Source organism: Spea bombifrons, chromosome 2, assembly GCF_027358695.1.
Source record: "Spea bombifrons isolate aSpeBom1 chromosome 2, aSpeBom1.2.pri, whole genome shotgun sequence".
In the NCBI taxonomy this organism is placed as follows: domain Eukaryota; kingdom Metazoa; phylum Chordata; class Amphibia; order Anura; family Pelobatidae; genus Spea; species Spea bombifrons.
This window is the reverse complement of record NC_071088.1, coordinates 17,287,310-17,303,781: the sequence shown is the minus strand read 5'-3', so window position 1 is coordinate 17,303,781 and position 16,472 is coordinate 17,287,310. Positions and strand designations below refer to the sequence as shown.

The following is a 16,472-nucleotide window of genomic DNA, read 5'->3' as shown; positions in this document are numbered from 1 at the left end:
TTTCCTGCTGAGGTAATCCGCCTCCTGATTCAGAGACCCCTTGATATGAACCGCAGAGAGTGTGCAGAGATTGACCTCCGCCCATCTGCAGATCTGAGCAGTCAGGGTCTGCAGGCGTCTGCTTCTGGTGCCACCTTGTTTGGAAAGGTAGGCCACCACGGTGATGTTGTCTGAAAGGATCCTGATGGACTTGTGCCGCAGGATTGGAGACCAGAACCTTAGAGCCCTCCAGACCGCCAGTAGTTCTAGAAAATTGATGTGTAGGCTTGATTCTTGGGGAGACCAGGATCCCTGGGCAAAATGGCTTCCCATGACAGCACCCCAGCCTGTCAAACTGGCATCGGTGGAGATTACCACCCAATCTCTCGTCTGCCAAGGGAGACCCTGCGAAAGATTCTTGGTTGACAGCCACCAACGGAGTGACTCCCGAACGAGGGGAGAAAGCCGGACCTTCTTGTATAGGGAAGTCTGGGAGCGATCCCAGTGATCCAGTAAAAATTGTTGAAGGGGTCTTGCGTGAGCCAGTGCCCAGGGAACCGCCGGGATGGAGGAAGTCATGAGACCGAGCAAGGACATGACGGATCTGAGGGACACTGACTTGTACTGCAGGACTGTATGTGTGAATTCCCGTAACCTTAGGATCTTGTCCTGCGGGAGAAACGTCTTCTGTACTTCTGAATCGAGGATCATTCCCAGAAAAGACCGACGTCTGTTTGGCAGAAACTTTGACTTTAGGGGGTTCACTAACCATCCCAGTTTGTGGAGCGTCCTGAGGGAAAATTCTAGATGAGATTGGAGCAATGATGCCGAAGCTGCTATCAGGAGCCAATCGTCCAGGTATGGGACCACCTTTATGCCTCTTTGCCTCAGGAAGGCCACGACGACTGACATGAGTTTTGTGAAGATTCGTGGTGCTGAAGCAATTCCAAAGGGAAGCGCCCGAAACTGAAGATGCCGAATCCCTTGAGGTAGTGGAACGGCCAGACGGAGGAATCTTTGGTGGTCTTCCCTGATGAGGACATGTAGATAGGCGTCTCGCAGGTCTATAGTGACCATGAAGTCCCCCGATGAAACAACCTCCGTGGCGGACTTCAGGGATTCCATCCGGAACCTGTTGTATCTGATGCAGGCATTTACCAACTGTAGGTTGATTATTAGTCTGAATTTCCCGGATGGTTTTGGTACGACAAAGACGTGGGAATAAGTTCCCTCTCCTATTTCTTGAAGAGGCACCGGGACCAGAGCCCTTTCGTGAATAAGGTTGTTGAGTGTGGAGAAGAATCCCGCTCTTTTCCAAGGATCTGTGGGAGGCATGGACAGCAGGAATCGCTGGGCAGGTAGGTGAGTAAACTCCGGAGCATAGCCTTGATTGATGATGCGAAGAACCCAGGGGTCTGAGGTGATCTCTTCCCAGGCATGCAGGAAACCGGATAGCCTGCCCCCTACCTGAAACCTGCTGGCGTCAAAACTTTCCTGATTTGCCGTCCCTGCCTCTGCCTCTTCCTCTCTGGAATCTGCCTCTTGCGTAGGGTTTACCCCAAAAGGACTGGTACTCTTGATAGGATGTTGAGGGCCTGTAGGACTCCCTGTCTCTTGGAGCTCTGAAATAATTGGACCTGAAACGCGGTGGTCCCTTCCTCTGAGGTAACCAGTGCTTATCGCCCGTGGTGGATTCTAGAATCGTGTCAAGGTCGCTGCCGAAGAGGTGGTTCCCCTGGAACGGAATGCTGCACAGCTTGTGTTTAGAGGCGTTATCTGCAGACCATGACTTGAGCCAGAGCGCTCGTCTAGAAACCGCAGAAAGTGCCGTAGCTTTAGCAGATGTACGGACAGATTCAATGGAAGCATCGGAGATGAAGTCAATAGCTAGGCAGGTGTCGGACAAGTTTCTTGCGACCTGCTCAGACCCTGGGATAGCTGCAAGATCTTCCACCGCTTGTTGGAGCCAGATCTTAATGGCTCTAGAAGTTGACGCTATTGCAATGGCTGGACGAAAGTTCGCCGCTGCTGCCTCAAAAGCCCTCTTGGCGGCATTCTCAGCCCGCCGGTCCATGGGGTCTTTGAAGTGGGACGCGTCCTCCATCGGAATGGCTGTTTTCTTCGTAGCCTTGGCTACTGCGGTGTCTACTTTCGGGACTTCCCAGGCCTCAGAATTCTTGCCATCAAAGGGAAACAGCTTTTTGGTTCTGGAAGACGTGAAGAATCTCCGGTCCGGATATTTCCACTGCTCCGTGATTATGGCCGAAAGCGAGTCGTGAACTGGAAAGGTCTGCGGCTTCCTAGAGTGACCCTGAAAAGGATCCGGTTTTGAAACTGGTATATCATCCTGTAGATTTAGAGTAGATCTGACTGCAGAGATTAGCTTCCCTGTTTCTTCGACTGGGAAGAAAAAGGTTTCTTCTTTAACTTCCCCCTCCTCATCCGAAGACTGGGGGTCATTAGACTTGTAGTCGTATTCAGAAAAGGGTGCCGAATAATCTTCCAGGGTATCTGGTAGAACATTTGGAGGACCCTGCTGGAAAAGATGATGCTGAGACACCGGCCCCTGAGCGGAGCTTGCCATGGCACGAAAACAGTCAAAGGTGGACTGCAGCTCCCCCTTCAACCAGGAGGTAAATTCTGAATTGGAAACATCTTTAGGCCGAGAGCAGGAGCTGCACATTTTGGCCGTAGGATCGTGTAGGGTCTTTTTACAGGATGAGCAGGCTTTATGTTTCGTTTTCCCCACAGACTTCCTATGTGGGGAGGCCTCAGAAGGAATGTCTGGATTTTTGTCCGACATAACTGAGGAGAAAACACAAAAATTATAACATCAGAAAGCAATGGAATAGGCCATAGAAATCTCTCTCTAAACTAGGAGAGAAAACACCTACTTGAAAAGGCAATATACAGTCCTCAGGCACAGGCAGGCAAAAAAAGAGGAGTAAAAAATCCAATAATACAGTACAGGTCGAAGAGCATGGAAAGATCTTACCCATTCTGGCGTTTTTATAGAGGCATTTAGGCGCCAAGGCCCGGAAACCGTCACATCCGGAAATTCCTCGTCAATTGACCTCTCGTGACCCCGGACGGAAGCCGGAGTAATTGCAGAGAGGAGATAATAAAACCGGGTGCCGAGAGATCGGCACTGCCGGCTTAAAGAAAACTGCTCGCGCCGGAGCGCTCTCCTGCCGCCGCACGCTGAGGATTCCCCCTCCCCGGGACGGAGAGAACCGGAGCCCGGGGATGTACGTCCCAGTGAGCCCCCTGGGCTGTGGGCAGCGTATAACGAGGACTGAGCCTCGTGTTACCGCGATTACCGCGGAGTTTACAGCCTCCGAGGCTGCCGCATCACCCTGGATCCACCGGGACCACTACCGGGTGTCGGGAGGGAGGATGCCCCCCCGGGGCTCCAAGAAAACAAAAAAAGAGAAGAAGAGGTAAGCTTCAGCCTAACCGCTACCTGAGTAGGGCAGGAAACAACACTGGGGAGGAAGGGGGAGGTGTCCTTTTTTTATAGTGTTTCCTGCCCTACCTGGTAGGCGGAGCCTTCTTCTCATGTGCCACCTGGAATGGCAAGGGAAATATTTTACTGAAAGAAAATCACAGATCGCTTAATATTGCTACTTTAATTAAACTATCTACTAGAGGTAGCGGGGGAGAGAGTACGGTTTTTAGTTAAGGATCAGTTTTCTGTTCCACTTTGCCACAAAACAAAGACAGTTAAGAATAAACAGTATTTCTACGTAGCTGGTTAAGCTGGACCCAACTTTAAAAAATGATTTGCACCGGGCCGGCTTTCCGTGGACTATGTACTTTGCCCCTTGACGTAAACAGATGTAGAAGAAAGAGATAAGGAGAGAGCGTGGCCAATGAAATGAATACAATAAAACATTTTACTTGGTCAATAAAGCTCAATAAACTATATGAATCAACTTGGTGACATTATTGATTTTGCCCATAATGAAAAAATGCCATTAGTTTAACTGATGTGAGACCAGTAGTACGGCGCGTAATTTTAGACATAGTTTTTATACTACGTAAAGGTTTACAGGCGTGGAACGAACATTCCCATCTAGTAGGAAGATTCAGACTCAGGCGCATCATCGTTCCTCTACATCCTCCAACGCAAAACTATGAATGAATGAATTCTCATGAATATAAATTTGATACGCTACGTGTACACCTCTTCTAACCTCCAAGAACAAAACATTCTTCACAAGTTAAACAGAAAGCATGCAAACATTAAATATAGCATTGCTTCCGTTATCCACCTAAAGGCTGACATGGTTGTTAGTCATGTCTCATTTTAGGGGACTTTCCATGCATATTCAGCCAAGTGTCTGGCCGGGTAATTAAGACTAAAGTATCTTTTAGGCAGTATGATAAGGTGTCAGGGTGTTTGTCTAGTAGATTTGGCTAGAAAACATAGAAATGGATAATATGCATTATGCAAAAACTAGAAACATTAAAAAAATATATATTTTTGAGAACCACTAGTAGTATAAAAAGAATTTACTTTTATTATAACGTTAATTATTTTCACATGGCCAACCTTAACTCATGAGTAAAAGTAAGTTTTTGAGATCTAGAAATAGCAATCGAAGTATCTGTACCTGGGGATGTATTTATTCATGATTGCATAGAAGCAGTTGTATAAATCGCTGCGAGCCATTTGCAGATCCACCAGTGGCTTCAGGAGATGTATCCAGCTGACCTCTGTGTGGTACTTAACGTTTCTGGATTTGCAGTAAAAGGTAACCACAGCCTCCACATCTTGGAGCACGGCGGACCTCCTCTCCTCCGGCACCGCGAGCTGGTCTGCCAACGCAAATCACCGGCAGTTAGTATATGCATACAAAACTATTATAGCACAAGCCCCAAACATTCACATGCCCTCCATCTACAGCAGATTTAACGGGACAGTAAGAATTTGACTTATTTTAATTATATACAATTATTCCCAAGTTCTCCTCATTTAATGATTTCCCTAACACAACCTAATTTAAGGTATAATTTGCACATTAGTTTTTTTTCCCCAAAAAATCCGTAACTTTGCTTTCGTCAATATTAAATCTCATCTGCCATTTGGTTGCCCAGTTTTATAATTTGACCAAATGTCCTTCCAGGGAAATAACATCTAGTTCAGATGGCCTGTGACTCTTTGTTCCTGTCTCCTCAAACCTGTCCAGGTCGGAAGGTCCCTTTCTAAAGTATTTTGAACCGGCACAGGGTGACAGGAACGCAGGGGCGGGCTGGGCCGGGGGGCAGGGGGGCAATTGCCCCCCAGGCCGCCCTAAATCCGGGCCGGTGGGCCGGACGGACGACCGGCAGGCAGCCATTCAATGCGGCTGCGGCCGCAAAGTTAAAAACTAAGCGGCCGCGAGCAGGATTGAATGCGGCCGTCACGCGTAGCTGGCGGGGGAGGGAGGTGGGCGGTCCGCCCCGGCTGCCGCTCATCTGAGGGCTGCCACCATGCCGACACGCCTCCAGAAACGGTGCGCGCGGCAACTGTGGCTGTGCGCCGGGACTTGATCCCGGCGCACAACACTGAAGCCACGCCCACCGTCTTCCGCGCTCAGTGCACAGGACTGGAAGAAGAAGAAGTAGAAGTAGAAGAGGAGGAAAAGGAAAAGTGAGAGTGAAAGAAGAAAAGGTAGGAGAGAGTGGATTAGTAAGTGTGTGAGAGTGATGGGTGTTATGCTGAATGTAAGTGTGTGAGAGTGATGGGTGTTATGCTGAATGTAAGTGTGTGAGAGTGATGGGTGTTATGCTGAATGTAAGTGTGTGAGAGTGATGGGTGTTATGCTAAATGTAAGTGTGTGAGAGTGATGGGTGTTATGCTGAATGTAAGTGTGTGAGAGTGATGGGTGTTATGCTAAATGTACGTGTGAGAGTGATGGGTGTTACGCTGAATGTAAGTGTGTGAGAGTGATGGGTGTTATGCTGAATGTAAGTGTGTGAGAGTGATGGGTGTTATGCTAAATGTAAGTGTGTGAGAGTGATGGGTGTTATGCTGAATGTAAGTGTGTGAGAGTGATGGGTGTTATGCTAAATGTACGTGTGTGAGAGTGATGGGTGTTACGCTGAATGTAAGTGTGTGAGAGTGATAGGTGTTATGCTGAATGTAAGTGTGTGAGAGTGATGGGTGTTATGCTAAATGTACGTGTGTGAGAGTGATGGGTGTTACGCTGAATGTAAGTGTGTGAGAGTGATGGGTGTTATGCTGAATGTAAGTGTGTGAGAGTGATTGGTGTTATGCTAAATGTAAGTGTGTGAGAGTAATGGGTGTTATGCTGAATGTAAGTGTATGAGAGTGATGTGTGTTATGCTGAATGTAAGTGTGTGAGAGTGATGGGTGTTATGCTGAATGTAAGTGTGTGAGAGTGATGGGTGTTATGCTGAATGTTTGTGAATGAGGGTTTCAGATAGCATGGATGTGTAAGTGTTGGGGGATAGCTTGGCATAGGGAGTCCGTAATCACATTCCTTTCATGCCCAGATTCCAGCATGTAGTGGCTGCCTAGGCATGATAGGAGTGTGATTGCTGTTATAAATTATTTTTTGGTCCAACTTCGGTGTGTTAACACTTTTATTGGACAGAATAATTCAATGACAGTATTAATATATATATATATATATATATTTATATATATAATTGCAAACAGCAATCACACTCCTATCATGCTAAGTCAGCCAGCACATGCTAGAACCTGGACATGATAGGATTGTGATTGTTGTTATATATATGTGTGTATATATATATATATATATATATATATATATATATATATATATATATATATATATATATATATGTTAATATTATTGTTGATTTTTTTGTCTAATTTTGGTGTTACTTTTAATAAAGTATTTTAAAGGGTTTTTTTTGTTGTTTTTTCAATTTTGGCCAAGTGAATGCTGAATTTTTAGTTTCAGTCCAGAATTTTCATTTCGGTGCATCCCTACTATATACAATGCCAGTCACTAAAGTGGTAAGCCTACACCACATCAATGTTTGGCTTAGTATATAGTGATAGGGGTTGTCAGTGTCTGGCTCAATGTATAGGCACACATTGACGGTGGTACTGCATAATCCCTAAGTATATAATGATAACAATTATGCTGTACCCCTGTCAATGTTTGCCTAACCATAGAAACTATGCAGTTTTAAAGTGTGTGTGTGTGTGTGTGGGGGGGCACATACAGGATCTGCCACAGGTGCCAAATGCTCTAGGTACGCCCCTGCATCATGCGGCTGTCAGACCCAATGGCCATGCCTCAGCTCCTCTTCCCTCGTCTTAAAAGGGGTGTGATGAAGAGCTGAGGCATGCGGTGTGTGCACGCCGGCCACTTTAATTTCATTAGGCGCTGGTGGAGTGACTGCCGCACGACGGTCACTTTCAATGTCGCTCGCAGCCGCTTTGATGGTGCAATGGGCCAGTTGACTAGACTTGCCCCCCAGGCCTTAGGCTGCCAGCCCTCCCCTGCAGGAACGTATCAGGGTCACTTTACGTTACGTGATCCCACGGTAAAACCGAGGCTGCTCACAGTGTGGGAGCAGACAGACAGCAAGCTGCTGGAGCGGTGAGCGGGATGTATTGATATGTGTTTGTATACATGCATGAATGTGTAATTTTGTGCATGCGTGAGCACGGATGTGTAATGGTGTGTGTGTGAGCACGGATGTGTAATCATGTGTGTGTGTGAGCACGGATGTGTAATGGTGTGTGTGTGTGTGTGTGTGTGTGAGCACGGATGTGTAATGGTGTGCGTGTGTGGGGGGGGTGAGATGAAGTGTGTGTTAGAGTAAATGTGTGTGTGTAATTTGTGTAAGTGTGTTTACATATGTGTGCCAGAGTGTATGTTAGGGGGGCAAAGGGCAATGAGGGCACAGACCAGCTGCTGAAGTTGGGGGGGCCCAGGGCCCTGCGGTTTCTAGTTACTCCTCTGGTCCTATCCCTTTTTATTCATACTGAAATAATTTATGTGAAATTGTATCTTTTGCAAAATCTACATAAATCACATCCACTGAAAAAAAAAATTAACATTCCCACAACTACAAAATCTGATACCGAACTCATGCAGAGGCGTGGAAATGCAGACTATTTTTGCATGATATCAGATACCAGACTGCAATACATACAATAAGTTTCAAATAAGTTGTGTTTCAAGCATACAGTAAGCTACAGAGCGTAGCGTACGGACCATTTGCTGCTTTCATATTATCAATGATTAAGCCTATAGAATGATGCTTTAAATGCAACCAGACACTAAAAGGCTTCGATGTGGATGCAGATTTCACGTTCGCACATACTCAGGAAAGTGAAATATTTGTACTAATGTGAAAAGATGATCTTACCAATTAGATTTTGGCAGTCTCTGTGAATCTCTGGCTGTTCTGGAAGATCTAAAGAACCATCCCACGAGGCTAAGCTGTCTCCTTTCCCTGCCACGTTCAGAGCGATCTAACAAAAGAAAGCCATATAAATACTCTTTGTTGAATAATTTACAGAACATAAATAGATAATGCTCAGAAATCTAATTTTGAGTGGGTTTACTGAGCTATTCCCATTCTGCCATGTGAAGCGTGTATGTTCCATAAACACAAACGTTAAGCTTTCAGATCGCATGGCATTTTGCACAAAGAAGTAGATTTAGAATTTTTGAATCATTTCAAACTTCAAAATACTGTAGATTATGAAATTTAAAAAAAAGTGTATTTTTCACATTTAACTATAGAAAAGATAAATACTTTCATAGCATTTACAAATGGATATTTTATGTGGAATTATAGTTTTCATCGTTGTTCAAGGAACACAAAGCAGAAATATGTAAACTCTGCTACCGAATTTGATATGTTCTGGTGAACAAAAAAACCCAAACCACGCACAACAGCAGCACATAACCCACAGACACCAGTGAACACCCGCAAACTCAACTAGAATATATAGAATTAACATTTGTGGCTTCTTGTTATATAGCTGGAGATTTGAGAAACCAGCATTTTATATACATTTAGTTATATATGGCATATAAGCTCTGGACATAGTGTGTGTGTGTGGGGGTTTATAGAGGGATCCATTTATAGTGTTGAATTAAGAAATGATACAAACATGACATGTTGAAATGAACCCTGTAGTCCAGGAATAACAAGCTTATTCCTTGAGAAGTTAGGCTCACCTTCCATACTTTCGGTCTGAGATCTGAAGGAACTGTCCGCCCTTGAATAATATTCCTCACCGTCTCGAGGTCGCAGCCTCCTGCATCCAGAGCCTCGGCGAGATCAGCCTCCCTGTTAAAAGAGAAGAAACACGATGAACGGTACAACCCTCCAAGAGAAATAAAAATATAGTACAGAAAATACCACGAAACGCTCAATTAACATGTCTCAGAACAGAGGAGTAAACTGCATGTTATATCACAGAAATATAGATAGGGATAGATGAAAGCATCTTTGACACAAGACAAACGCATACAGCGCTATAGTAAAAAAAGTACCCAAAATAAGCAGCTTCTTACGTCTGAGTTACAAAATGTAGACTAGAAATCTAGCGTGAGGCTGTGAGAAAATGGAGCAGAGGAAACAGTTTATTGATAATGCTCTAAGTCAGTGTGACTGGTAATAATTCTGGAGGAACTTTAACATTCTCAAAATGCAACCTCGGGTGAAAGTTAGCAGGGATCCACAGAACCTCGGACCCCGCTAAAGTCAAACAGCACCAGCTGAAGGTTTCAGCCCAGTGAGATTGTCCCGGGTCACAATCAATCTTCAGAAGAGTTTCCATTAAGGTCAGGAAAGTAAACCATCTAGGAAGATTTCCTGAAAACTCCCAGTTAAGTAAACACAGCCAACAATAAAGGCCTCGCTATAAATCCCGTCTGAATTAGAAGTCACTCGGAGCAGAGACCGTCTGAAACATAACCATGGGTCCAGTTGGGTTCTAACATGACACATGCGATATCACGCAGGGAAGCATGTATCAGACAAGGGCTGCCCATGACCGTTCTGATGAAATAAAAACTCACTTTGCCCCTATCCACCCTCTTTGTTCCTCTCATGGCCTTTGTCTCTCTTCTACCATCATTACCTCTTCCCACTGCGTATTCAGGATTTCACCCTCGCTGCACTCCTTCTCTGGAATTCCCTTCCCCGTTCTCTCATATTTTCTCTCTCGTACGCGGCAAAAGCTCTCTGAAACCCTGTTTCAAGAATCATGTAACCTTTCCTCACAACACTCTCAGCCAGCATCATGTCTAAGCCATCTGAACAACCTCGACAGCTCATCCTGACTGGACCAACTCATCCTCATCCAAGCCGTCCTCTCCTGCTGCTTCACTTCCCCCTCAACCACAAACTAGATTGTATGCTCACAAGAGTGTGATTTTAAATTATTCCACTGATTGTAACAGCGCTACAGAATCTGCTGGCGCTATATAAATAAATAAATGTAATGGAGGAGAAGTAAAAGATCCTACAGTCTACCTCCACCAAAAAAAATTAAAAAAAAAACACGCACAACAAAAAAAACAATCCCTAAAAGACTAATTTCTTCTAGAAGCCTTAAGTTTCGCTAGAAAATATCTTGCTATGGATCCCCCAAGTCTGAATCTAGTTATTTTTTATAGTATGATATAGCGCCATCAAAATCCGCAGCGCTGTACAAAGAGAATGGTTCAGTTGAAACATAACTTTTATATAAGCGGCTCCGTTTAGTTCATTAATAAACTCGCTTTGCCCCGTCTTTCTCATATATTATACACGCACGGCTACAAGTAGGTTTCTGCCAGAAGAAATCCATTAGCGTCGGGTTTCTGTCTTTATGTGAATCACGTGGCAGAGTGGTTTTACTGCATGACATCTGGTTATGAGCGAGAGACAGATTTCAGGACAGGAGAGACAGAATTCAGGAAGCTACTTCCTTGTCATGATTATTTCTGACACTTGAGACTGATGAGCCACAAAGCGCAAGAAAGGAGAAGAAGTAAAAACTTTATGGGAACGCTCTTTTTCTTTAATAACCCGAGGTTCCGCTTCCAACAATAAATTCACGATGCGAGGAAACATTAACAGATTGAAGGCTCATCCAATCTAATCTGCCTGCCCTTGGTTTTGTCTTAGATTCAGGAGCCATACATCTTTCAGAAAATAAAAAAAACAAACAAAATTTGGTATTAACCTGGAACACAATTAGTCTCCTTGTGCCACAATGAGGTCTGGGATATTTTATCATTCGGGAAGCCAGCCCCATGATACACCAAAATCAAACATTATTCACATTGTTGCCTACAGGTACGAACACAACATATTTATACAAATCACCTGACTCGTGGCCCTAGAAGTCATCCTGTACAATACAGTCAGCTCATCACATCGCTAAACACAACGTTACGAGCGGCGAGAAGCATTAAGGGCCGTAATGTTTGCTGCACCATAATCTTAATCTGAAGAATTAACTTCTTTAAATAGACGGTAGAAAGGTGCGGCCGTCACACCCCCGGTAGTGCATCGGATCCAGGCTCGTCAGCGAGAAGGATGTTAACTGCTCATACTTGGCAGACAAGCGCCCTAAATGATTTAAATGAGGTCCGGGAGAAGCGATTAGCGATCACATCGGTGGCATGTCACAGCTACTCGTAGGTTAATATATTTGACACTTTGTGTCACGCTGTTTCTCCAGAGCCGAGTATCATGGGAAGCTCTTAAAAGTATATTCTAGCCATCAAATGCACTTTAATGCGTGTGATAGCCAAGAGATCCCTTTACATTTTCATCATGCCCCCCTCTACAAATGCATGAGTGTGGGGATTCTGCAGGATACCCCCATAAGCATTTGCCCCTTTGCCCACTCATAAAGTACTTTAATATACTTTCTTCATCGGTGCCGATGAACAACATAATAAAAAACAACGACAACAAAAAAAACACATTCTGAAGTTGTAAAGTTTTTTTCTTGTTAAACTGTTGCAGGAAAGAATATGTTTTCCTTGGTTAACACGATGTTAGAAAGCTCAGTTTCGTCTACCTGTTTTACAGCGCTGCGGAATATGATGGCGCTATATAAAGCAATAACTAATATAAATAAATAATAAGTGAAAGACCCTCTCCAATGTAAACTCTGAGTGACACACATTTAAAAATTGTATCTAGCAAAAAATCTAGTTTGCCGATTATTCCTGATGTAGAGACTCAGACCTTATTCAGTCCTCGGTCTTGTTTTAGATTCAGGATAGCTTCATCTTTATCTCATGCATAATTACTGTATTAGCCTCTACCTCTTCTGCTGTGAGGCTGATCAATGCCAATATGAATAACCAACAAAAGAGCAGATGTATTAGAATGATGTTTTCAGAGACACAGTACAAACAACACAACTCCGCCGCACTCGCTAATCCCGGACAGCTGCTTCAACAAAGAAGACTTTCCAACAAATAACTGTCCAACAAAGAAGACTTTCCGGAGCGGGTTCTATATTAGCTATACGCAATTCAAATCATTCCTTATTTCAGGACACGTGTATAAAATGTAATGCGTATATAAATATATGTGTAAGTATATAAATATATGTGTATATATATATATATATATATATATGTTTATAAGTGTATATACATAAAAGTATAAGTATATATATATATATATATATATATATATATATATATATATATGTGTAAGCATATATGTTACGCAGGAGTGCATGCTGTGTCCGTGATGTTCCAGGATTGCTATGGCTGACCAAGTTAGTTTCTTCTTTATAGAGCAGAGCAGAGAAGCCGCTGCCCTCCGGACGGCTGTCACAGCCCTGGAGCTGAAGTCTGCGGAGGCCTTTGTTGCACAATCATATTTCTAAGTCAGTTGGCGTTTGAATGTAATGACCAGACACACTGTGGCACTCTGACGGTAATGTTACCCTGGGGTAATGGCTGAGTGTGATGGTAGTTGTGCAGTATAGCAGCTGGGGGATAATGTGCTGTGTGGTTCATTGCATTCAATCCCGATGGAAGCTGCAGCTCCAGTTGCTGTGTTAATGACTTATATCTGAGCCCTGCCCAGCTGCTCGTGTCTCATTCCTGCCACGACATCTGTCTATGTGTCCTTTTTCCCAACATCTGCTGTCTCTCTACCGTCTCTTATTTGTCTTTAGATACTGTCTCTCCCCTATGGGATGTCTCTCATGTGAACAGCCCTCGCTTCCTAAACGGAGACCCCCACCTCCCGCCTGCACACCCCTCAGAGCCCACTGCCCCTACCCTAAATGTCTCACCAACTGTCTGCTTCCTCTTCCTCTAACGGTACCGGAGAAGACATGGGCGGAGAAGGAGAAGACAACGGCGACGTTTCCTCCGGTTCAGCCATGTTGCAGTGTTGACGTTCCACGTCACTCTGCCGTAAAGCAGCAAAAAGAGCAGCGGTCCGGCCCAGTTTGGAGGAGAAGGAGCCACTATTACATGAAATACGACAGGAGATTCCAGGGCGCGGGATACGCATGCGCGTGCCCGATGTTCTATGGATTTTATTCTGATTCTGTCCGCCTTATTATTTGGATATAGCGGGTTACCACAGGCCAGACACCGGTTATTAAAGGACAGTCCCTGAAAGAATAATAATAAATATACAATATATATAATATAATAAATAAAATAATGCATATTAAATTACTCTGTGAGTTTAATATACATTCTTCATGCATGAAGAAATAAAAGTAATTACCTGAGGCAGAAGCTGCCCTCCTCCTCCTCTGTGCTCTGTCGGCTGTCACCGGCAGGAAACTGGTCCCATTTAACCCCTTGGCTGCTAAGCCATTTCACACCCTGGTGCTAAGCTAGTTTTCGGCATTTTGGTGCATCTCACGTTTACACGTGTTTAGAAGTACATTTCTTGGGAATAAACTATACAAACCATATATTGTTTTTTTCAGCACACCCAGCAGATTCCAAATATACCATTTTTATATGTGTATGTCTCATTAGATTTACAAAATACAACCAAAAATGGGAAAAAAGTGTAATTTTTCACTTCCAACTCAATAAAAACTAGTTTGTAATGTTATTTTTCTAAACTCTAATATCAAAAGCTGTGTTGCTAAATATTTGTAGTAGGTAACCGGTGTAAAATAAACAGACATTGAGAACAGTAGACTGTGTTTTTCTAATATTTTATTGCTAAAAGTTAAATTTATTAGACTATCACAAAATTCATCTTTAAATTTAATGCATGGCTGCGTCAATTAAACAGCTCTAGCTGCCCGGGATGTTAAAATATGCCAACAAAACTATATATTTTTAGAAACTACACCCCCAGCCGCAGCAAATGAGGTCTTAGTTGTATTTGTATCACAAAACTGACGTGCACAACAAATAAGTGAATATCACACAAATAAAAATAAAAAATAAATAAAATTAAAAGCGACAAGTTCATTTATGTCTTCCGCACTCCAGGTTTGTCCTAGAAACACATGCAGCCCCTCATTTGATGCGCCAAGGGGTGTAGTTTCTGAAAATATATACTTTATGTACCATAATTTAACTTCCCAGCTGTCTAGAGCTGTCTAAATGCAGCCATCACCCCTAAATGTTTTAAGACAATTTTTTAACAAGATTCTCCAATCTGCCATATCTGAAGTTAAGGTGGTCTAGACATCAGGGAAGTTAAATTAGGGTACATAAAGTACACATTTGAAGAAACTACACCCCTTGGAGCTTCAAATGAGGGGTTACATGCATTTCTAGGACAAAAGTTAAGTTCACATATAATGATGGAATATGTCGCTTTGGCTAGAAAATATGTTTTTTCTAACCATAGCGACATGTTCATTTGTGTCTTGCGCACTCCAGGTTTGTCCTAGAAACACACGCAGCCCCTCATTTGATGCGCCGAGGGGTGTAGTTTTTGAAAATATGTACTTTTTGTGCCATAATTTAACTTCTTACGTGAGCAGTAATGCCACGTCAAGGCTTCAACCCTAATTACTGACCATTCACACGCTTTTCATATCTCCATTCACTCGCAGAAGCACACACCATACTTTCCATACATTCACTCGCAGAAGCACACACCATTCTTTCCCCTAACAATCCCAAAGAGATGATCGTAAAGGGAGAAAAAAATCACTTTTACAGCAAAAATAAGTTTTGCAGTAAAAATGCAAGGGGCTCCAGGGATGACATGGTTAACTTATGTACTACAGGCTATACGGCTGATTTTTGAAAATTGCCTTCCTCTACCATTGGCTAAGTTTAACCCCATGATCAAAGGGATCATGGGGTTAAAATTTAGTATCGGCCATTTTTAAAAAGGGAATGTGACTTTTTATAGCTGTATGATCACTGTGGTAACATTGGCTACCACAGTGATCATTTAGCTAGAATACTTAAACTGTTTTGTTTTTTTTTAAAGTTAAACCAGTTTATGTTTAGATAATTTAATTTGGGGGTCTCTAGGCAATTTTGATCTTTATTTATCTGCCTTTAGAGACCCCCAAATCATTTTTTTTACTTTTTTTGTACATTTTTATTTTTTTAACATAATATTTTTTATTCTTTTTTTACAAGCATTATACCGTTGGAAAGGTGAGGCGATTACCTTTCCAACGGTATATGTTGGGGGTCTGTAGCTGCTCAGATGCCTGAGATACAGGCATCTAAGCAGCATGCCCCCATACCGTGAAAACTGACAATTGTCAGTTTTCAATAAAGTTGCGCGGTGACGTCATCGCGTCATTACGCGCGACGTCACCGGCCGGATCGGGTGGTCCCAGTGATGCCCTTCGAAATGAGGGGCAGATCGCCGGGGTAGGTGGTGATGGGGGTCCACAGACCCCCATCAAGGTAGGAGAGTGCTAGCGACGGCATGGTGCCGTCGTTAGCACCTGACTGGGACTGCTAGCGACGGCACCATGCCGTCGTTAGCAGTCAAGGGGTTAAGGAAAAAGGTGCTCTTTTCCACACATGCCCACAGGGGTCTTCAAAAACCCCTAAGCGCTTGCTGATGGCGGTAAATATACGCGGGGGCGATGCGCCCCGCAATGCAGAGAAGCACCAATATAGCAACCCTGACGTCAATAAACAGCCACAGGGGATATATATAATATTATATAACTTTAAGGGGAGCCAGCCAGCATTCTGCGCATGAAGTAGCAGCGGTTACTGTTACTGCACGGCTGGTAATTAAATGTTACATGATATTATTAAAATCTTCCATTTGTCAGACTCCACAATGACCCCAATCAGAGGAACAGGTGTGTGAGGCGGGGTAATAGGAACGTAGCTTTATAACTCATGATGTATAAGAGGGAAGAAAGGGAGAGCTGGCTCTATACAATGCATCGTTCACTCTGATTTTATTCTCGTCAGTGTTAGCCCTGTAGTGCGTTGAAACTCATCTGCTAATATTAATCCGAAACTTCCTCAGTGATGTGCTGCTTAGTATTTTAAGAGATAATAATACCGTAAATTAGGAGGCCATGCGATGTTCTGTTATTATTATCTTTTATT

The 16,472-nt window shown here is 43.5% G+C and overlaps 1 protein-coding gene across 2 annotated transcripts in view; it reads right to left on the bottom strand.

The window, feature by feature from the left end:
* Positions 1–13,351, bottom strand: part of TBC1D23 (TBC1 domain family member 23) — a 29,027-nt gene extending 15,676 nt beyond the window's left edge. For both annotated transcript variants that reach the window (XM_053456938.1, XM_053456939.1), the window contains exons 1-4: positions 13,244–13,351; positions 9,162–9,273; positions 8,341–8,446; positions 4,596–4,800 (exon numbers count right to left, since the gene is read on the bottom strand). In XM_053456938.1, coding sequence (XP_053312913.1) covers positions 4,596–4,800; positions 8,341–8,446; positions 9,162–9,273; positions 13,244–13,335 — 515 coding nt within the window. In that variant the 5' untranslated portion in view covers positions 13,336–13,351. The remainder of the gene's footprint in view (positions 1–4,595; positions 4,801–8,340; positions 8,447–9,161; positions 9,274–13,243) is intronic.
* Between the last annotated feature and the right edge of the window lie 3,121 nt (positions 13,352–16,472).